The sequence below is a fragment of the Falco punctatus genome (assembly GCF_963210335.1).
Source record: "Falco punctatus genome assembly, chromosome: 12".
NCBI classification, from domain to species: Eukaryota; Metazoa; Chordata; class Aves; order Falconiformes; family Falconidae; genus Falco; species Falco punctatus.
Window position 1 is genome coordinate 28,396,529 of NC_137592.1, and position 23,191 is coordinate 28,419,719.

The window sequence follows — 23,191 nt, forward strand, 5'->3', positions numbered from 1 at the left end:
GCGGCGCGCGGGGCGGCGGCCTCTCCCCGCCGGCGGCCCGACAGGGCTGTCGGCTGCAGCGCCGGCCTGGGGCTGCGTCCCGATTCCCGGGCGGCGGGTGGCCGGGTTTGTGGGTTCGTCTTGTTTGTTTGTTGCTTTTGGGGTGGGTTTTGTTTGTTTGTTGCCTTCGGGGTTTTTTTGTTTCGTTTTTCATAATTGCTGGAGGCTCAAACTGGACTCACAGTACCTTGTGTTCCTGGTCTTTCAGTCAGCCTGATCTTTAACCCCTTTCAGCAGCCCAGTTTATCACCTCTACACCTGCAACCTCTGTTTCTTATGTTTTATCTTTTGGAGTCAGTCTGACGTTTCAGCCCTTTAAGGGACCCAATTTATCATTTTTACACCTGCAGCCTGTATTTTTTTATATTTTATTCGTTGGAGCTAGTCTGACATTTCAGCCCTTTTAGGGCCCAGTTTTTTCATTTTTAAACATGTAAATGAGAATCCAGGCACGTGTCATGGTCAGTCTTTGGGAATGAAAACACCGGAGCACAGCACCCTCACCTAGGAGGAGGGAACAGGTCGGATGGTAGCGCATGGAATTTCACACACCGTGTCCTGGTATTTTCTTGTAGGAAATGGCCCTGAGCACTCTTTGTCTGGAGTGTGTGCTCAGAGAAACGTCCCTGTCTTCCCAGTGTGATAGAAGGAGCCATCCTGGGAAGCAGCTTCTGTCCTTTGCCTTTTCCACACAAGAGAGCCCTATCATTGTAATTCAGATCGCTGTGTGCAGCCTACCAGGTTGTAAAGGCTTTTTACAACCTGTCACATCGCCTCTGTGAGGACGTAACAGCAGGCAAAATGGACCATGGCTCCCAACATGCTCGCCTGCTTTGCTGTTTTAGTGGTGGTGGCAGCAGCAGCAGCAGCAGGAGAATGGGAATAATCATACCATCTCAGGCAGCTGGAAAGGGGCAGTGCTGCTCCTGCAAAGCACTGCAAGTGTAAGAAATGGAATGGAAACATGCAGCTGTTAATTGTCCAATCCAATATGGTACAAATGTCATGTAAGGACTTGCAGGACGATGGACTCTGTGCCTTCTTTGTCCTGCTTACTCCTACATGCATTTTAGTGTATGGACAGAGAGAGGGCCCAAACTCTGTTATTTGGGGCGGATTCTGTTACAGAGCCACACAGACTTTTAAACGGGGGTGAAAGTTGAGCTGGCGCAGGAGTCCACACTCAACTCTTCATGACATGCAGTAACTACCTGTCAGCAGGAGATGAACTGGTTAGAAGAAAATGCATACCTTTACCTCTCCAGGGAAAGGCACATACAGAGGTATGATGGTGATCCAGGCAATGTAACTATTGCATTCTTTGGTGGCTTCAGATCTTCTCCATGTCTTCCAGCATAACCATCCAGGTAGCAGATAATTTGAAGGTAGGTCACTACCAGCTGTCTCTGATGGGAACTGTTGCAAACGCTAGTGAAGATGTGGTTGGGCTGTCCCGAGATCTGCAGCCCCATACACCTGTCACCTTATTTCCAAATAACGATGTTACCTGCAGTGCTTTTTTATGCAGTAGCAACATGGGCAAGGACTATTGCTCATGGCTTAATCTGCCCATTTCAGCTCTTCCCTCTGCCCCAGGGGGGACTCCCCTGCCAGGGTGGCATCTGGTACCCTGAAAATCCCCTGTTGGCAAGTGAGGTAGATGCCTATGTCAGAGCATACAGCTAAATTCAGGTCTTAAGTATTGACACTGCTTTAAAAAGATGAGGCTGGTGTCTGAGCTGCTTGGCTGTCCCACTCTTTTTGCTTGCCAAAGAGCCATGCTGCTTGGCCAGGCCTGTGTGTGCATGGAGAGGTAGCTCTCGTGCCTGGCTGTCTTAAATCAATGTGCTAAAAAAGGAGGAAGCTGGGAAACAAAGAGTCAGAGAGGTGACTTGACCCAGAAGCAGTGACTTCACTTGCAAATGTAAATAAATGACCTTGTATTGGCCAGATCACAAACCAAACTTCGCCCACCCTTTTTTAAACTATATTAATTTTAGCTAAAATATTTTCACAAAGCATTTTGACCCAATGTAGGCAATACCTTACTGTCTTTACTTTCTATAACAAGTCAATATTTCTGAATTATGCTTCATATTACCACAGTGCGACCATTCAATCCTGATGCCTGTGTAGCCTGGAAAAGCTTGGTTTGTGCTAGATCGTGCCCAAATTCATTTATGTATTTTAAGTCACGTGGTGCTGCTTGTTTCATTTGGAATCATGTGCTGTATCTGTGGAATACCACCTAATGTTAAATTCCACTAGATATGGGATAATTTTTTATTCATATGCAATATCTGATTGAAATGTTATTGGCAGTGTATGAGGTATGCACATACACATATGAAGATGAATAAGTATTTTCTTAGGTCTGTGGGATTTCAGTTGCATTCCGAGGGCATGATTCATTTCCTCCTCTGAAACTCCTGCTATTGGTGCTGAGGATGTGGAGCTTGCCCCTACAGGCCAAATAGGCGGATCTGTCCAGGAAAGAGTTGGGTCATGGGACTGTCCAGTGGATGTGCTGAATCAGTGTAATTCACAAGTTGTTTGATCCATACCTTTTCTGAATGTTTTGAACTACTCTTCTGTCTGTGCTAATGAACTCCTGATCTTAGTGAACACTGACTGAATTGTAATTTCCCAGTGAGGAGTACCTTAGCTAACACAGCTGCCATCATACGGAAAACAGGACCAAAAAGGAGGGCCCACTGCACCCCGAGGGCTGTGCATCAATGACAGTTACCTGTCATTCATAACTCTTGACACTTGGATTCTGCCTGCAGATACATGCTAGAGCTGTGATGCTCCTGTGAGCACAAGAGCTGACAGCAGTGGAGTCACACCAAGATAAATCAGCCCCTTTGTAGATCATACATTGCCACCTTACAGCTAGTTTTGGTCTACTAATGCCATACTCTCTCCATTTCTGGGTGTCAATACCTGGGTGATTTGTGCAGATCCTTGCGCACAGTCAGGCTACAAGCAAGTGACATCTAATAGGCAGAGGAGTTTTCTTTCAGCTTGGTCCTACAGCAATGCTAGGTATATAGGCCCCATTCTCGTGATTTATGCAATGCCGTTTAGCTGGTGCCACATTAATGTCAGTGGGTGAGCTAACATGTATCTCATGTCCTTGATTACACTTCTGTTCCTAGAACTTATCAAAAGTGTGCCCCCAAGCCCCACAAAAAAGTCTAAATAAGTCAAAAAGGCTATAATTTCCCATTTGAAATGTATTTTATTAGAAATGTTATTCTCAGGATAAAACAATTATCAGTCTCTGATTCTGCAGTGGTGTTTTAGACTTAGTTAATAAATCATGCTTGTCACTTTTCATTTAGAAAGGATTTTACAGACATAATTAATTAAACCTGACAGTATCCTTGTGGGATAAGTAAGTACTCTGACTTTTTAAAACAGTGGCACTCAGGCACACTGATTATACTACTTTCTCAAGTCAGTGGAAGGACCAAGACTAGAATTTAAAGCTTCCTGCTATCCTAACATAATTTAAGAGATGAGACTATCCGTTCTTTTCTTATTTCATTATGATATCCATGTGTGTGATGCCTGAATTATTAGGTGTGGTGCTGTGGCCTGTAGTATGCAGTGTGGTAGACTGGAATATTTTCTGCTTAAAATCTGTTACTTGATTTAACAGGGAGGACAGTTTTTTCAGTATCTTTATCTGGAACCATCAGACATGTAACTGTCATAATGCTGCTATTCATTCATTCATTCATTCATTCACCCTTATTGTGTCCTCCAGTATATTCCATTTTAATAGTAGTAGCAGTGCTTTATAGTGCTTATTAACGGTCTGTCAAGACCAAGATCAAATTATGCAAGACTACTGAGAGGAGAGTAAGGTACTCATCGGCCCTTGACTTTAATCTGTATGTGAAAGATGCCTGTGGGAGTGAAGAACACAAAACCAGTTGTTCACAAGGTACCCAGATTAACAAAGGATGGGTCAAAAGTTGCTCTGATAAGAGTTCGATGTTTCTCACCTGTAAAAATGTTGCTAGACATAAAGGAGAGAGGGTGAAAGATGCTACTTAAAATTTGAAACAGATGTGTATGTTCCTTTTAGAATATTATAAGTGTGCAGAGATAGTAACAAAGGTCATTTTTTTCCACCAAAGTCACTTCAAGAATTTAAAAACATGTCTTTTAAGCATGGGTTTTCTGTCTGCTAGGCAGTTGGTCACATACTACTCTATATATGGAGATTGGCTCATCTGGATATATTTTCTTTTACATTTTAATGGTATCCCAAAGTGTAAGTTCCAGATAATATATCTGCAAAACTTAAATGTCTTACACGCTTTCATATTATTTTTGCATGGAGGATCGTGATAGGATTACCTTTGTGTGCTTGTTCTTAGGACAATAATTAAGATGCTGTATGATATTAGGGAACATTTTTTACTTCAGATACTGTGACATCATACTGTTTGACAAAAATATAATTAAACTTAATGAATCTAAGTTGATATTTGCAAGTGCAGCTTCCTGCCAAATGTCAATAGTCATCTGCTTCAGTTTCTGTGTCATCAGTGCAATGGGTAGAGACAGTGTGTTAAGATACCTGATACAGGGTTGGGAGCAGGTGGAGGAGAAATGCAAATGTTACATTACTTATTATCCTTATATTAATAAAATAGCTACTGTTAAATATACTTACTGTCTCACAGTGAATGCCTAGATAACAAGCTCCTAAGAAGTCTGTGGTTTCTATTTTATTCTTCTTACAGTACACAGTTGGTAGTAGTGCAGATACTCAGATGTAATCAAGATTTTTAAATAGTTGTAAAACTGGTTTTGCCCTCACATTAGTCCCTTTGTTGTGCTTAATATCTTTGTCTCCGTCCTATGCACAGATGTTTAAACTGTGAGTCCTTTCAGGGAAGGAACATGGATTGCTCTGCAGGTGTGTATGTAACAAACCTGAGAAAGGTCCCTTTTTGTTAGGCCGTAAGTATCGTCAGCACAGTCAGCCTTGTTAGTGTTGTTAAAAATAATTTTAAATTTGGCAGCAATCATTTGAAATTAATTAGCTAACTGGTCACCTAGATAGTACCATAGAAGTTAATACTTCAGATTCTAGGATTTCCTTAAGTGTGTGTTTCCTCTGATCTGCTGGCCTGAATACTGAGATTTAGTCTGTTCTGATTAATTTTAACTGAATACAGCTGTAGAGCAGTGAATGAGTTGGTTGTAGTGTACAGTATATTTTATAGGAAAGCAATACCAAAAATAGGTCTCTGCCTCTTTACTTTTGCTCTCCCTTTAATGAAGCTAACTGCTTTTAATTATAGCTTGCAGAGACACTGTGCTGAATTACTTAATCTCTGTGTAAGGACTGGATTCTAGTTTCTTAATTGGCATCTGAATGTTTGGCAACTTTGCAAAAATCCAAAGCTGAGAGTGAGCATATGGTATGAGATGTGTATTATGTACATGGTAGAGCTCTATTATCTATCAGACCCCCATGCCTTAAAGTTTTTAAGAAACAGGAGAGAGCCAACATTGCATGCCCTTGCAATGTTTTTCATTGTGACCCTGCAACAATTGAAGCTCCTAGACCAAAGTTGTACTCACCCTAAAACAATGAGCTGAAGCTCCAGAGGGGTTGGGTGGTAGTGGGAATAATCAGGTATCTTCATTTGGTTTTCAACTGAGATGGAAGTTGATTTGGAAATGTTCTTTGCTAGAACTAAAGTTGCATTTCCAGTAGTTGGGAGGAGCTCCCAGATTACATTACCCCACCCACATCTGCTTGCTTTCGGTTTACCTGGGGAGGTTCTACAAAGAAACTGGAGAAAAGGACAGCAACAAAAGGGAGAGCACACAGGACAGGTCCAAAAAGACAGAAATTTAAAGCGGAGTGCCTCAAGCTGGGTAAACCCTCATTTTGGGTTACGTTCAGCAGAGATAACACATGGTTAGCAGTCTGTGGCAGGCCATGGGTGTTCATAAATCCTGTTTAAAGTAGATCATGTCACTGATCATTTGATCCTTGATAAAATGTTATGAGTCAGATCCTCACCTAATGTAAATTTTCAGAGCTCCATTGGCTTGGGGGTGAAATGTCCCAAGTTAAAAGATCCAGCCTGTAGCCCTGAGAGGCCTCATTCTTTGGGTGCTGAGTTTGACATGGCTTCCTTTTGACTGGATCATTATAAGTCCAACTTACATTCAAACTCTTGAAATAGTAATATTTGTCTGCTTCTGTAGGGAATGTTCTGCTAGCTTAAAGAGGACCTAGAAAATAATAATGGATACAGGGTTTTGTTTGTTTCTCTTTAAAAGAAATTATACAAATAATTTTTATAGAAAGTGCTTGGGTTTTTGTGGTTTTATACAGTAAGTTTGAGTTGGAGAATACTGACATTGTAACATTACAGACGTGCGTAGCTTCTTGTTGGCTCGATATTGGAATGGTTTGCCATTTGTTTATACAACATCTTTTTGCACCCATCCAATTGAAATGAAATTGTTAGTATGATGTTTAAGGAATGTCACTGGTATATTTTGGACTCCCCTCCAGTGTTTCTTCTAATCCTTTCCAAAATAGAGGTAATTATGTGTCATCTACAAGGAATTTTAATACAGTATACTATGCCCCTTGAGGATCTTTCTTAAGTCATATATATGTGAGGCCTGGAAAAATCATGTCCTCACATGGTTAATTTGAATATTAGCAACATGGCAATGATACAGCTGTGCATTTCTTCCTTCATGTTCCTGTCTGACTTGGGCTCTGGCCTAGAAGTGATCTTGGTGTCAGAATATGTCAGATTGCTTGTTTCTGGAAGCATGGCTGTGAAAAAGTCTTGCCAGTATGTGAAATTCGCTGTTGGAAAACCTTGTTGATGACAGTTGAGTTTTTTTCTCCCTGTTGCTCTTTTGCAGCAGGAAGTTACAGGAAGTTACAGGAACTGAAGTTTGTCAGGAGGAGCCTTCATGCCACTCAAACTATGTCACACATCTGCAGAACAGGGCATGGCACCGACGTGTGTTCATGGCATGGTTTGTGAGGGTGGCCCTTTACCTGTAAAGGCTCTACATACAAGTGGTCTTGTGATTCTCATAACCAAGAATCTTAAATATTGCAGATGTGGTGTTACTGATCTTCCTGGCCCTCTGAGCCACATACCAAAATTTAGCACTGCCAGTCAGCCAGCTCGTTCTTCAATGAACCAAAGAGGAAGGGCACTATGTGCTTTTTGCAGGTGGGAAGTGACAGTGGCTCCCAGGAATGCTAGCTGTCCATTGTGGATCAGGGCTAGGCTGAAGGGTGTAACTTCAAGATGTAATGAAGTGTGTAATGTCAACTTCGGTAGCATCTGATAAATTATTCCCTGTCACAGTGGGGGTTTATTCTCCATAAGAACAGCCTCTCCATTGGATGTGGGACAGAGTACCAGCAAGGGAGCTGTGCTTGAAAACCTTGTAGTCCGGTGGAAACAGGCTGGCAACCTTTCCTGTAGTTCTTTGATGCTGAGGTTTCCAGTGGTGCTGCTTCTCTGCCTGTTTTGAGATCCGTGCCCTGCAGTCCATACTGAACCCAACTGATGTTCTCTACTTCAGTTGCCTAGATTGTGGCTTGTATTTTAAAATCACTTATATGCTTTCAGTAGTAGTGCCAGAACTTAGTATGCAAAAATTGTAGCGAGTCCCGGCAGAACATGAGATTTGCCAGAATCGTGCAATGTTAGCACATGCTAAATTTGTGCATTCTCATTTACCTTCTGTTGCTTGTTTGTTTGTTTTGCTGGGTTTTGAGATGTTAGGGCATCAAGCTTGTCTATGCAAGCGCAACTGCCTGATGCTTTCTTTAGAATTCAAAAACAAAATATGAAATTTTGATATTATCACCTGTCTGCAGGGATCTGGGGCTTTTACTAGAACTCCCCAAATTCACTGTAAAACTTACAAGGGAATTTTGTCAGCAGCTGACGTACAAGTTACATAGGAAGAACTGGTGCTGCCTGACATTCTTCCCACACAGCAAGGATTGCTGGACACCTTTAAAGCAGCTGGGCCCCATGAAAGTGGCTTTGCAGTACCCACGAAGAGAGTGAGGCTTGGCAGGCACTGTTTGATCAGAAGGAACTACTTATTGCCACATCGTCCCTTTGCACCCTTGCTTCCGCCTCTCTTCTCTGTCACAAGAGATGTGTGGTCGGAGCAGGTTTGGGAGCCAGGAACCTCTAATTCTGCCTCTAGCACTGTCATCTTTGTGACGTAAAAGCAGGTATACAGGCATTTTTAAAGGATTTTTAAAAAATAGCCTCTAATTGGGGTGCCCATGTCTGTGTATGTAGTCAAAGGCCTGATTTTCAGAAGTGGTAAAAACCCGTGAATCTTTTTATTCTCAGATGGGATTGTAGATATTCAGCAATGAGTAGTCAGGGCAAATTAGTTATTCTTTAGAAAGCTTGAATGTGAATTGTTTCTAAGCATTAGGAAACTAATGAGCAGCACTAATATTAAGCACTATTCTTAATAGCAACTGCAGTTTTCACATTGAGATGCCTTATGAGATGCAAATTTGAGGAGGAGGGCAAATGAAGAAAAATAATCTAAACAATATGATATATTAAAGTATAGTCCTCAGAATGTATGAGTTTATGAAGAATGTTGGGAAAATAGGAAGCTTTCATTTCTTTAAAAAACTGCAAAATTCTGTAGTGTTCTAAGACTGAAAATAATAATGTTCTTTGCTGTCGCTTTAAGATATACTGTCTGCCACTCTATCTTCTCTTTCCCTTTTCTGCTCTCAGGAGTCTAGTTCTCCAGAAAGTGGGTTTTGAGATTTGGGAGTACTTGTTAAGAAAGATGGGATGTGGCAGAACACTTCACAACTGCTAGGGTCAGACCTCAGAATAGTATTCTCATTTCTGAGACCCTTCCTCAGATGGCTTTCACAAATGAGGCCTGGGAAGCATTAATGCCATTTCAAGACGATCTTGCTTTTGTGCTTCTACAAGGAAGAAGTGGACCTATTTTAAAAACAAGTCTACAGAATATTGTTCCAAATAAATTACAATACTGGACATCATACCTGGTATTTTGGCTGCTGTTTGCTGTTGGAGCCAGAGTACTGTGGTCTGTGCTGTTTGCATTGTACTGAATTATAGTGAAGCTCAGCTCTGACTGCCATCCCCAGGGCCCTCATGAAGAAGAGACTCATAATCTCATGAGATTACCCCACTGAGCAGAGAAATGAAATAAATAATATTACTCTTTTAGTTCTGTCAAGTATAGTAGCTCATAGAGCCTTTCAAGGCAGTGTCAGCATGGGCTAGATACTGCATCAGTGCATAAAAAGACATCCTTTACAAGAACAACACTGCAAAATGAGGCCAATGTGAGCCTAATGGGTGGTGGAAAACAGTGAGCCTTTTTTTTTCCCTCCCTAATGCAAGCCTGCAGGGGTTTTATTTTCTACCGTGTGTGAGTCTTGGGGCAAATAAGCAAGCTGAAATTCTTCTACAACAGGAGCTCCAAGTAAATCACTGTAGTAGTAAGGATCTTATTTGGCAACCAATTAGAGCTTGTGCTGGTTGTTTCTCTTTAGCAGCTTTAATGAATCTATCAACACAGAAGTACTGGAAATAAAAGATTTTACACTAGTCTCCATTAGAATGAAGCCCACGGGCTATCCAGTTCCTTCCACAGTACAATACAATGCTTCAAAAAGATAGAAGAGGTTGTTACGATAACTTAGCCATGTGTGAAGAGCCCAGAGAGCTAAAGTGAGTTTAATAACTTTATCATACTGTAACTTTAGGAAGAAATATTCCCCAGAACAATTGCACTTCCTTACACTGCAGAAAATCTTGCAAAAGCCCACATGAAATGTGTCTGTCAATGCAAATGAACTCAAGCAGGTATGGTAAATTTCAAAACCTTGTGTTATTACATAGAATAAACTCCCTTTTCTTTTTACTTGTCCACCAGTCCTTTCACCCAATGCCTAAGACATATTTTTATAATTAAATTTCACAGCATATCTCTGAAATACATTATGACATTTGATCATATTTTATCTAAAAATTACAGATACTCCTTGTCATATTATATAATTTCTAGTCTTTGGCAAGGCTGTACAATAACCTCACAATTATCCGTTGTATGCTGTTCCCTATCTTGTGCTAGGACTCAGCTTCTGTTTCAGTTAACCCTTTAGTGCACTCCAAACTGATAGTATCTGTCTAAGAAAAGTAGCATAATACTGTCCTGAGAAATGGAAGAAGAGGAGGCAGAAGCTTAAAGAAGTCAGTAAGTTCTCTTGACAAGGGGGGGTATCTGTGTCTGTGTAAACATGTAGTGCTATTTTTATTGTCATTTTCCTTTATCAGCCCCATACGTTGAAACAAATGAGAATATAATTATCCATTATTAAGCATGTGTGTCATGCAAAATGAAAACATGATTTAAAATAAAGTACAGCTGTTTAAAAAGCTATCCCTGTTTCTGTTTAGGATTTTTATAGTGTCAGTATAATAGGAATACTGCATTTCTGGTGTAATATTTCAACTCCTGTTTCTACCTTAAGACAATGAACTGTTGTGTGCAAGCCCTTCAAAGCTGATAAGAAAAAAACCATCTTGGGTACCTGTGTATCAGGCAATTAAAGATCTTTCTAACTTCCAGTCTTTAAGGGGCAATGGACTTAATTTTTTTTATATATAAAAAGGATATTAAAATATTAACCATATTAAAAAAGCTATTATAACCAAATAAGCAAACAAGATCGGAATTGGAGTGGAGCCTTGGGATGTCGTTACAGGGTGCTCTTACAGGTTTTTTGTGTAGCACTCCTTCCACCAGAAGAAACCCACTACAGCACGGAATAGAAAAAACTGGTGCTGTTTTATGTAACGTTATTTACTCTTTCATGTTCTGTAGGGCCTCATTAGAAGGATAAGAGATGAGTTCCAGCAGTGCATGTATGTTAATAATAAGCAGTACAAATGAGATTATAATAAGAGAATCCTGAATGATACATAGGGAATTAGAGCCAGGAGTCCATATATAAAAGCAGGCATGTACTCAGTGAAACAAAGCGCTTGGTAAGCCTTTGCAGGAGAGGAACCCCAAAGGTAGAGGCGGGGTCAAACTCATCAAGCCTCCTAAAAATTAGCGGTATTCCAAAAAGAGAAGCAAAATCCAGGAGATCTGTATCCTATTCTCTGAGCTATTGTAGCCTTATTTTCACTGTCTTAGAACTTTGTCCTTGAAATTCCTTTTGGGAGAAACTTTTCGTTAAAACTGTAAATTTAAAAAAAAAAAAAAAAAAGGAGAAAAAAAAACCCCAAACAGATTTACTGCTCTTGGGTTATGAGATGTTAGAAAAACACAGTGTTTCCAAAATAGATTGTTCTGAAACTTCTGCACATATGTAATGCTCAAAGTGTGCAGTACATTTCATAGGACTGATAATTTTGCATTTTAAAGTAGCTGTCTCTTTTAAGCTTTCCTAGAGAACCCAGACTCTCCAATAATTTTTTCTTGTGGCACATGTACTCTCTCCTTATTATTTAAACAGGAGGACTTCCCTTAGGGATCAATCTTCAGGGAGACAGTTTAGCACATGTAAATTTAAAAGTGTGTATCCTCCATTGAAGTCCATGCAGCTTGAGAGGTGCTTAAAAGTAAACACCTGTTTAAGAGTTTTCTTTAAACAGCGAGGCCATTGCGTTTAATATATATGAAGTATTCTAGAGAACTGCAAAAGGCAAAATACATGATTAAAAGACACAATGAAAATAGATGAAAGAGAGGAAAAAGTTGTGCCTACTACTATGACACAACTTCTTATCTGTATTTTTAGTAGGTGTGAGTCTCTATAAAGTAAGTGTACTATACAGCTGCTAGGTTTGGCCAGTGTATTTTTTGCCTATGTATCAACAGACAGTATAAATAATACAAACAATAGGTATGTGCAGTGTGTGGTGTAATAGGCAATACAGCCTGTCAAACAACCATGTGTTACAATGGCTGCTATCACAGTGCTGTAACTTCCATGGTATACAAATCCATGACAGAGAAGCATCAAAACAAATAATAATAAAAAGCCATTTACACAGAGACAAAATTATTGTGAATTGTTTTGTGGTTTTAAACAACTTATACTTTCCTTCCTAAGTGCCAGTGATTCCTACCCCTGGTAACTTCCTAGTAAAATCACTGGAAATAGTGTATTTACATCTTTTATGTAGATGATTATTTAGGAATACATTTAAATCTGCACCAAAATATACTGTTAATACAAAGTTAAGGTTACAAATTTTTTCATTCTTCCAAAAATCATCTTAAAAGGAAGACAGTTTAAAAACTTGGAAGCATTTTGTATTGCTATTTTACTTCAATTTCCAGGAGAATATGTAACTGTAAAGTAGCCACAGCCAGAAACTGGGTGGCCGGTTAGCCAGGACTGGACTTTTAAGGAGGGAATTGGAATTGGCTAGGAAAGGCTGTCTGGCCTGGGAGCTGCAGAAGGAAACACAGCTATGGGGCTGGGACTGGCTAAAAAATTAGGGGAAGGTGGGAACGGTTTGGTGTGAAAATCAAGAGGGTGAAAGATAGGGATAGGAACAAAGAGAAAGGGAAGAAAAGTCAAATTGCCGGAGCAAATACATTGGATCAAGGAGGGTGTGTAGGGAATATGAAATCGTAAAATGGCTGGCAGGCTGGGAGCTGGGACAGGGAATAGGAGTGAGGATGCAGAGCTTGAGTCTGAAGGGCGGTTGGAGGTTTGATGAGTGAGAGAAGAGAGATGGATCTCAAGAACAGGAAGGGAGAATTGGGCCTGGAAGGAGATATGTGGAAGTAGGAGTCAAGTGAGCATTGTACATAAAGCCAGTCTTCTATACTCCTTCCCTCATCTGAGTAGCTTTTTGCATAAAATAAGTAACAACCCCAGCTTCCCCTGGGTAATAGAAGGGGACCTTGGGACCTTTCTTTGTTGAGCTGAAACTAGACTAAGTCGTTTGGATTTTTAGTTTGTGCTTTTGGGGCAGGATAGGAAGGAAATACTTCTTTGATCAGAGACCATTTAGGGTTTGGGGACAAACTGTGAATCTCTCTTGTAGTGGAAAACCTTTTCCAAACATTTCTGAAAGATACCTGCAACATTGCTTAAAAACAATCATATCTGCTAGACTCGCTTATTCTCCTTTGTCTGGATAACCTCAGAAAAGTCACACTTAATCTGCTCCGCTGTCTTTTATTCTGGGGTTTGTAATCTGTGCTGTTGCAAAGGGAAGCAGCTGCTGCAGTTGTTTCTAGATCTGCGTGCAGTCTGTGATGTTACTGGGGTTGTCTGTTAGCTCTTGGGCCCACCGAGCAAGTGCCTTACACTGGCATTTGAACCTGACTAGCCACTATTTTGAGGACTTGAGCTTGCAGGCTTAGCTCTAAGCAACAAATTTTTTTTCCCGGTAACAATTTTGAAACTATTTTCAGCTTGATACAGTGAGTTGCAACTAATCCAGTCTGATAGGAAAAATGGCTGCCTTCCTCTGCCCAGAGTCTCCTGGGCAAGATAAGAGGGAGAGTTTCCCAACAAGATGAAGGTGAGAGTATTTTGGAAAATGTATGCTACCTGGGCAGCCGAACTGTGTATGAGCTGTGGAAATCTGCCTCTCTTTGCTGAGCGAGGACTACGTACTTTCTGTGAAAGGTGCTAAAAACATCTCGGACAACTTCTGATTCGAATGTTCCTTTTTTCTATCCATTATCATTTGAGTCTTCTTTGGCTCTGATCCAGACCAGCTGTTTTCCATCCTAATCTTATTTCCCATAGCAGTCTGGACATGCTCGCAGCAGCGGTGCTTACGCCGGGTGAGGATGAGGTACTGCAGTCGTCCTTGGCGTGTTATTGTCGATTAAACCGGTGGAATCTCATTAGGTTAGATCTCTTCGTGGCTGCTTACAAACACTGAAGGGTGGAAGATCCCTGTGGTCTGCAGAGATAAAGGCCTTTGGAAAGGAGGAGCGAACACTTATCAGCGCTGCCAGGGAAAGAAGAACGTCTGGAGGCTTTTTAAGTCTTGGGCCAGCTCTTCCTTCAGCGTCCTGTTGGCACACAAATAGCATTGGTGGTAAAGCTTCGAGGGCTGCCCCAGGGTCGTAGCTGTTCCCGTCGTCCTGGAAAAGCAGGATTTTAATGGCGTTAATCAGCCAGGGCGAAACGAGGGTGCGAAAGTTGGTAACACTGGAGTCGGTTTTCTGTAGCTGGGCTTGGGTGGGCCGTTCAGCACGCCTCCGTCCTGCCTGTGGTGTTTCTTAAGCGTTTAGATGGGTCCGAACTACCAGCGGTAGGGCAGGCAGCGGCGGGGGGCCTGGAGGGGACAGACGGGCAGCAGGGTCCCCCCTGGCCCAGCTGAAAAGGCTCGGGCTGGCAGCGCGCCGGGCTCCCCGCGAGGGAAGGGGCAGCGAGCGGGGCCGGGACAGCCCCTCTCGCCCCGCCCCTCGCCCCGCGACGTCATGGAATTCCAGGGCCCTCCCGCCAATGGCGGCGCCGGGCGCCGGGCCAGCGGCAGGGGGCGCCGCGCCAGTGGGGAGCGATCGGGTGCCGCCCGCGCGTGTCGGCGGCCGCCCTGCCGCCTCCGGCTCGCCGCGGTGACCCCAGCGCTCCGTCCCGCCTTGCCTGGGTCCCGCCGGGAGCGGCGCCTGGCTGCGGGAAGGGGGCGTGGGGGGTAAGCGCGGAGCGGGGAGAGCACGGCTGCTTCCGCTTGCCGTCCCGGCGCGTTCGGAGTTAAAGCTAACAGGGATAATTATGAATTATTAATCTCTGGGCAGCTGCCTGCAGCTGGGAAATAGCTTTTAACTTTTCCAGCTGCTCATTATGGGATGCGTGTGTTATGTTGGGAATTGATGCCGATTTCGGTGCCCAGCGTTTGGAGTTCACAGAGTATTTGCAAATCCTCTGTTGTATAATACTGTGCAGCTTTGAGTTCCCTTTCTGGCTGTCCAGTAAGGTGCTGTTCTCTCATAAAATGCTACCAATAGATAGATGGCTCCACTAATTCTTCTATAAGTATAACAAAAATCCTCTGCAGTTTCTTTTTCCTGACAGTCACCTCTCATAAACTCACTGTAGTGCCAGAGGTATATGTCTACAGTAGTCTGTGTGGTGCAGCCCGTTGTATTTGTTTGAGGACGAAAGCCACCTATATCTAATTTAGCAGGGTGTTCTGCTCGTGACAACACTCCTTCCCTCATCAGGTTTGATTAGCCCCAAGTGAATTGCTCTGCTCACACAGCTAAACTACTGCTGCTGGAGGTAGCTTGGATGTCTCCGCACAGAACTGCATTACATCATCATCCATAATAAAGGTTTTGCAAATCAAGTACAGCTCCTTCTTATACCTAAATGGCAGACAAGATGGTGGCACCAGTTTGTGTGAGTACAGAATTAGGCTCTGTAGTGGAAATATGGTTAAGAAAATTGCAAGTGACTGTTCAGTCAGAGTAGAGGTTACTTCCCCATAAGGCTTTTTGTTTCTGATGTTAAAAAATGAAGTAAGAGTGAATCCTCCCATTAAACAACATGGCAGCTGATACAACTGGACGGAATCCATTGGTGATGACAGTGCTAAACTTGTTATAGTCGCTTTTCTAATAGCTGCACTGCAAACTTGAAATAGTTTGACAGCACTGATAGAGCGAACGAGACTCCTCTTCGTCCCCAAGCATCGGGTTTTCCTTGTGAACCATTGTGCCTGCAGTTGTTTCCAAGTCAGAAGTACCCCGGTGGTCCCCTCTTGATGCTCAGCTCTCATTTCGCAGAGTGAGGAATATGGCACTTCCACGGCAGACCCCCGCCAGGCTGGCTCCGACGGGCCTGCTGCCAGTGAGAATTTTGGCGTTGCTTCTACGTAAACAAAACCCAAACCCCAACCCCCCAAGCCCCCCCGAACCAGTAAGAGGGACTCAGGGGGTCGCCGCCGAGGCCCCTTGTGCTTTGGTGGGGGTGAGAGGTAGGCCCAGCTTGCTCTGCAGCGCTAGCCCACCCGCCAGCCGGTGCCGGCAGGCCCCTGCCCCTCTCCCCTGGGGTGGGTTCGCCGTGCCCCCGCCGCGCCTGCCGCCCACCCTGTGGGTACGGGGGAGCGGGGGTGCCGGCCGCGGGGGGCTGCGGGGCCGGGGGGTTGCGGTGCCGCCCAACCCGCTCCGCGCCCGCTGGCCCCGCCGTGGCCTCGCGCGCCCCCGCCGGGAGGGGGAGGGGGGGGAATCCCCCTCGCGCGCGCGGCGTGTCTTTTGTGTTTGTACACACGGCGCAGAGGGAGGGGGCGGGGCGGCGGGCGGGGCCGCGCCTTCCCTCCATTGTGCTCCATTGGTGGGGGGGCGGGCCCGGGGCGGGCGGGGGCGGGGCCAAGCGGCGGGCCGGCCCTCCCCGGGCAGCCATCTTTCAATTGTGCTCCGAGCCGCCGCCGCCAGCAGCAGCAGCAGCAGCAGCGGCAGCAGCAGCGCCGGCTCCTCCTCGCGCCCGCCCGCCCGCCCTCCTCCCGCCCTCCCTCCCGCACGGCAGCCGCGCTCGCCCAGCGGACGGGGTAAGTCTGGCGCCGCGCCCGCCGCCCCCCGCGTCCCGCCGCCCCCCGGCCGTACCCCGCCGCCCTCCCCCGACCCTCCCCACAAACTTTTGGGGGGCTCGGGAGACGGCGGTGCTTCGCGTCCCCCTTCGCCGCGCCGCCTTCCCGGCGCAGCCGGAGCGGCTCCCTCCGCCGGCACCCCCGGCTCCGCTTCGCGCGGTCGTTGCCCCCCTCTGCTCCCCTCGCCCCCGCTCCAGACCCCCCTCAGCTGCCTCCCCAGCCCCTTAGCTGCCTCCTCAGCCCGACATCCCCCGGATCGGGGCTGGGAAGCGGCCGCAAAGAGGAGCCGCTCGCCAGCCCAGGGTAACTCTCCTGCCTTCCTTCCCCTGCTCCCCACAGTTGTTGCTCAGCTTCACCATCTTGTCTCTTTTCTCTGGTCACCGACCATATTTTTTTTTCCTATTGCATAAAAAACAATAAAAAGGGAAAGAAATTCGCCGAAGGAACGACCCAAACCCAACGCAATTTTTTGGTTTTCGAGTGCAAACTTTTCCGCTGCCTCCCCCTTCGTTTGCACCCACATGGTTTGGAGTTCCTTGCGATTTTTTCGGCGTTATTTTTCGCAATTTATTTTTTCCTCCTTTGCAAAAGGACTAGAGCTGCATTTCGTGATTGTTTCCATTTTGTTCTGGGTCTGGGAGATGAGTTTGCCTGTGAGAGGCGCTTGGGAGCGAGGCGGCTTTGGGGGAAGCAGTTCCATAGAAAGAGAAAGACGGCACCCAAAAAAACACCCCCCTCTAAAAAAAAAAAAAGTTTGTTGCTTTCTCGCACTTTATCCGGGCTCTCCTTTTTGCACGATAAAGGCCGCTTTGCCTGCGGCTGCCGGCGGGTCGGGGAGCGCCGGCGGGCGGCGGCGAGGGCTGGGCGGGCGGGCAGCGGGGGCTGCCTTCCCGCTTCCCCCGCTCCGCAGGTCCCGAGGGGGTCCCCGCCGGGCGGCAGCGGCGCGGGGGGTGCCAGCCCCCCGATGTTTGCCGGCCGGGGTTTGCAAACACTTGGCAGGTGACTGGCGGCCGGGGGGGGCAGCCGGCTCGGCGCTTGCCGGCGGGAGGTTGCTCTCCCGCAGCCGCCGCGCTATTGAATTCGTGGGCAAAAAAACCCATCACCCCCCACTCCCCAAACCCTGTATTTTTTAATATTCCGCGACCGGCTGAAGGTTTAATTCCTATTTATTTATTTATTTGCGCGTTTCCCCTTTCGTTGGTGGTTGGGAGGCGTTCGGCGGCCGCGGGGGGGGGGGAGGGGGGACGGACACACGACACAGCTGGCCCCACGGGTCGGGGCGGCTGGCGCGGGGCAGGGGCCGCCCGCTGGGGGCAGGTGCTGGCGGGGGGCGTGCGCTGAGCGGGGCGGCCGCCCCCCCCTCCCCCCGTCTCTTCCGCCCTCCGGCAGGTGTAAGGCAGCGACGTCGGCAGGAGCATGGCCCGTACCAAGCAAACCGCCCGCAAGTCCACCGGCGGCAAGGCGCCCCGCAAGCAGCTCGCCACCAAAGCCGCCCGCAAGAGCGCGCCCTCTACTGGCGGGGTGAAGAAGCCGCACCGTTACCGGTACGCAGCGCCGCGCAGAGGCGGCACCGGGCCGATACCGGCCGCATCACCCCCCCCCCCCCCCCCCGCCACCCCCCCAACCTCCCTCCCCCGCGGGGCCGGGGCGGGGCGCCGAGGGGGTTTCTCCCCGCCGCCGGCGCGCTGCGCTCCTCCACTCCCCGGGGCCGCCCGCCGGCACCGCTCCGCCGCGGTGGGGCCCCCGCCTGCCGCGAAAACACAACACCCAGCACCGGCATCGACCCCGTGGCTACCATTAGCCCCGTTCTGGGCATTTTGGTACCGGTGCTTTAAAAAATCAACACTCCCACTACGGTGAACGCGGCTCTACGATTTTTATATTTTTTTAGTATTATTATTTTGACTTCTGGTTATTGAAATGCTGCAGCAGGGCTGTGCCGCCGCGAAGTTTATTCTTAGCGGCATTATCTTTATTTACTTATAGGGTTCGATCGGTCCCCGGCGCTGATGGCAGCGTAGGGGAGGTGACCGGCCGCGAGAGGGCGCGACGTGCCCAGGGATGCGCGGGGTCGGCCCGTTGCGCTGCGCTGCGCTGCGCTCCGCCGTGGGGCAGGCAGCATCCCGGCTGGCCGGGGCAACCGGGCTTTTTGGCAGCCCTCTGATAAGGAGGCTTTCCAGTCCTTGCTGGGTGCAGAATAGCCGCAGTTGTGCTTCAGCTTGAAGGATGTTCCTGGGCTAGGTGTACCCATTCCCTGCGGGGGGGAAAGGGGGATGGGAAGGAGAAGCGGGTTTGGAATAGGCAACTTAATCTAAAAGTCTCTTGCTGTAGGTATGAGGTGGAATTAATCGACTGGGAGAAAGGTAATAAAGCTGGAGTTGGAAAATACAAAGTTTCCACGGAAATAAATATGTTAATTTCATGGATGGACTTAGTGTCTGCAAAAGTATGTTGTTAATCTGAATTTGATTCTGACCCCAAAACCAACACAAGGAAATACGCTAGGCACTTTGTCCTGGTAATGTAGCACAAAATATAAATTTTGCTGGTTCTGTGAATGTTGACGGTAGGGAAGAAGCAGCAGATTCCCCTTAAAATCGTGCTTGCCGATTGCTCTGAGGATCCTGTGGTACAGCTGGACCAGCTCACTTGTGGCAGGGTTGCGGTTCCCCACATCTGCACCAAGATGTGTCGGTGTCCGCTGGCTAATGTGTGCTGTCCACATCTGCTCTGGGTGAAGGCAGGGCCTCGTGTGTCTGCCCGAGGGATCCCTGCTGAGGCCAGTGGGAGGTTGTACGGACCAATGGTGGGAAAACAAGTGACCCTAAGCCAGGGAAACTGGTTTGGTATTGTAAATGCTGGGACTTTTCTGGTGGAAACAGAACGTATGTGGTGCTTGGCTTAGCTGAGCTGGTGAACCAGTATTTTTAAGGTGATGTAGAATTTATTTGCCATACTAATTATTTTTTTAATATTATCATTTCATTTCAAAAGGCCGGGTACCGTGGCTCTCCGTGAAATCAGGCGCTACCAAAAGTCTACCGAACTCTTGATCCGCAAACTTCCTTTCCAGCGTCTGGTGCGTGAAATTGCTCAGGACTTCAAAACAGATCTGCGCTTCCAGAGCGCTGCCATCGGTGCTTTGCAGGTGAGGCTCCTGTGGCGGGGCCCTGGGGGAAGGTGCCCGGGTCGGTTGGTGGGGGGTCGCAGCCAGGCACCCCCAAAACCTGGAGATGGAAGGTAGGGGAGGGCCCCGCCTCCCACCCCCATTGGCCAGGCTGTTTCTAGGGTTAGCCCTAGCTGTGCCTGATTGGTGGGCTGCCGCGGTGGGCGTGGTCCCTCGGGGGGTGGGGCTGACGGGGGGGATGTGCCCCTCAGCCTTCCCTTGCTCAGTGTGATGCCTTATAGATACCATAGGCTAAAATAACGCAGTGACAGGTCAGCAGCTCTTTACAAAGGTAACAAATGCGGTTTGGGGTTGGGGGCCTTTTTTTGGTTTGGTTTTTGTTGGTCTTTTTACTTGATAGTCCCCTCCTCTCAAGTAGTTGCACTTGACAGTGCGGCTTATTAAGGCACTTAAGATAAATGTGTTTCCTCTACCTTTGAGCTTCATTAGAGGCTTTGCTTTTGAAAGCTGCACAGTCTGAGAGGAGAGCGTTGCATCGAGCTTGTTCTCATGTGTCCAGATGGAGGTCTTGATATCCTCAAATGCTCTTTAAAGAAAAACAGCTTGATCTAAGCTCTGTTAGGGAAATAAGTACTTTTGTATGATGTGGTTTATATTAAATGTTTTTTAAAAAAAGTATTAGTTAAATAACTTACATTTAGAGTCTATTGAGCGTGAAATACTGCTCTTTCTGGCCCAAATTCCTGCATCTAAGTTAGGTTAGGTTCCCTCCAAGACTGTGTTCTTATCACAGGAAATCATAATTTCCCTCTCATGATAGAAAGACACTCCCAATTTAAGATGGGTCTTTACTATTCTTTTAGCTGTTCGTCGATTGTTCCAGAACCTGTCTGTAACTGTGGAATATCTGATATGCAGGCAAATTTTTTTTTTTTCTAGTTAATGACTTCCAATTGATAAAGGGCCAAGATGTATGCTGTGAGATCCTATAAACCTGAGCCACATGCTTGGCTTCAAAAGGTGTCTGTGTGCATTTGCAAAGTTGTTGGTTTTCCTTGTAGTTGTTGTTCTGTCTTCACTGCTGTGAGTGAATGTGGTGCTTCTTAAATCCTGAAGGTTTACCTATGTGTCTTTTTAGGAGGAACTGCTCATTAAAATTTAGTCAGTAGTTAATACTTTTTCAGAAGGCTGGTTTGAATGTTCCTAGTTTTGCATTAAGGAGTAGTTGGTATAGAACTTGTTCACATACTATTCCTAGTGCCTCCTGCTTGCATATCTGCAAAAAAACCCACCAACCTCCACAAAAAAACAAACCCAACTTTTAACATGTTCGGTACCATGTTCATGCCAGCATGGCTTATTCTGGTGAAGTGTCTTTTTAAGTTTTCATGTAGTGATTTAGCAGACTGTTTTGGGGTACCCATGTTCTATTGTATATGAAATGACTCACTACAGTACTCATCTGCTGTAGTAAATGTTTTTCTTTTAGATTAGGTAATTAGTCATAGATTAGATGATCTATGACTTTGAACCTAGTTAAGTTGATTTTTGTGGTTTTTGGTAATGAAATGGTTCACACAAGCTGTTCTCTTGCATGTATTCCAGAGAGGGACCTCAACCTTCTTTCTAGAAGTGAGCCCCCTCATTCCTAGCTTCTCACCCCAGCTATGTGCTGTTCCCTGGTCCATGTACTGGTCAGGTACTGATGTGCCAAGATACTTCCTAGGAGATTGTTAGGTGTTAGAATTCTGTGTCAGCCCAAAAATGTGTAAACATTGCTGTGTGCTGTGCTGGGCTCAATAGCGGCTAACTTTATGTGAGCCAGAAGAATAATTAGGTCTGACTGAACATCTGTCTGACCCGGAATCCTGTCGGCAGTTGTTCAGTGACAGGGGGAACACTGGTCAGGATTGTGGTGTTCCCAGGATAGGGTTGGCCTTTGTGCTCCCAACTGCTGACCCAACGATTCTGACAGATGTGAGATACCTGTGATGGTGGGGGCCTGTGCTGTGTGCCCCAAATAGACAGGAGCTGCTTGGGCAGGAAGGAAGTATAGGAATAGGACGAGTGTGTAACAGTAATTCTCTGACTGCTGTCCCCGTTTTGGTGGTTCAGAGAGTTCTTGAGCTAAAGTTGTTCTCTTATTTCTAATAATTCTCAGTATGTTTCTTCAAGTAATTTTTGACTTCTTTTGAATTAAGCCACCTCTTTGGTATCCTATGGCAAGGAGCTGTGTGCCCAAATTGTGAAGGAATACCTGCTCCTCTTTCCCCTGGCACCTGCCGGGTTTCACCTGATGCTCAATAGCTCTTACTGTGGAAGAGGCAGCAGACAAGTCACTCAAATAGTGTAACCTAGCCTTTAAAAAGGGAAGTTCCTAAACAAACTAACCTTTTGATAAGATAACCCCTTATCTTGTGAGTTCCTGTCAGGATATTGGTTCGGTTGTGTTCTGGAGGATGTCTTCACCAAATGTCAGTAGTACGCAACTTTGACATAGAGTATTATTTGATGGTTTATAAGAAAATATTGAGAATATAAAAATGTTCATGTTTGTGAGTAACAAAGAAGCCTAAACTTAATGTCATGTAACATTTTACTTTAAATTATTAATATTTTTTTTGCTAGTGCTCCAGAAGTGAAAGTGTTCTTAACTCTTTTCTTCTACACTAGGAGGCAAGTGAAGCCTACTTGGTTGGCCTGTTTGAAGATACCAACCTGTGTGCTATCCATGCCAAACGTGTCACAATCATGCCAAAAGATATCCAGCTAGCGCGCCGCATACGTGGAGAGCGTGCTTAAACTTCACTATGATGGGTTTGTCATTCTCGAAGCAAAATCTTCTTCCTGTTATTGGTAGTAATGAACGTTAGATATTTTTTCCATGGGGTTAAAAGGTACCTAAGTATATGGTTGCAAATGGAAAAATAGGGGATGGAATTGGGTATTGGCAAGTTTTTTTCCATTTTCATTTGTGTGTGGATTTTTAATATAAACGAGGGGACATAAAATATCAATGTGGTCAAAAAATGTTGCGGTGAACAAGTTTCAAGAATTCAACTTTATAAAAAAAAATATAAATAAACCTGTCAAATTTTTCTGGACAATGCCAGCATTTGGATTTTTTTAAACAAGTAAATTTCTTATCAATGGCAACTAAATGGTGTTTGTAGCATTTTTATCATATAGTAGATTCCATCCATTCACTATACTTTTCTAACTGAGTTGTCCTACATGCAAGTACATGTTTTTAATGTTGTCTGTCTTCTGTGCTGTTCCTGTAAGTTTGCTATTAAAATACATTAAATGATGCCTGCTTTTAGTCTTGATTTTTAAATACTAATGTGAGTAGTATTTGATTAAAAAATAATCAGCCTTCCCTTCCCTTTTTCTCTTCAATATGTGGCCT

The 23,191-nt window shown here is 45.5% G+C and overlaps 1 protein-coding gene and 1 long non-coding RNA gene across 2 annotated transcripts; both read left to right on the top strand.

The window, feature by feature from the left end:
• Positions 1-13: 13 nt before the first annotated feature.
• Positions 14-15,848, top strand: LOC308072224. The gene is made up of 3 exons (XR_013931585.1): positions 14-113; positions 1,305-1,424; positions 4,929-15,848. It is a non-coding gene; the product is annotated as an uncharacterized lncRNA (long non-coding RNA).
• A 623-nt stretch (positions 15,849-16,471) lies between these two features.
• On the top strand, positions 16,472-23,093 carry H3-3A (H3.3 histone A). Its single transcript, XM_080408780.1, has 4 exons — positions 16,472-16,616; positions 18,045-18,199; positions 19,650-19,803; positions 22,456-23,093. The coding sequence occupies exons 2-4, from the start codon at positions 18,072-18,074 to the stop codon at positions 22,582-22,584; spliced, it is 411 nt and encodes a 136-aa protein (XP_080264906.1). The 5' UTR covers positions 16,472-16,616; positions 18,045-18,071; the 3' UTR covers positions 22,585-23,093.
• Positions 23,094-23,191: the final 98 nt, after the last annotated feature.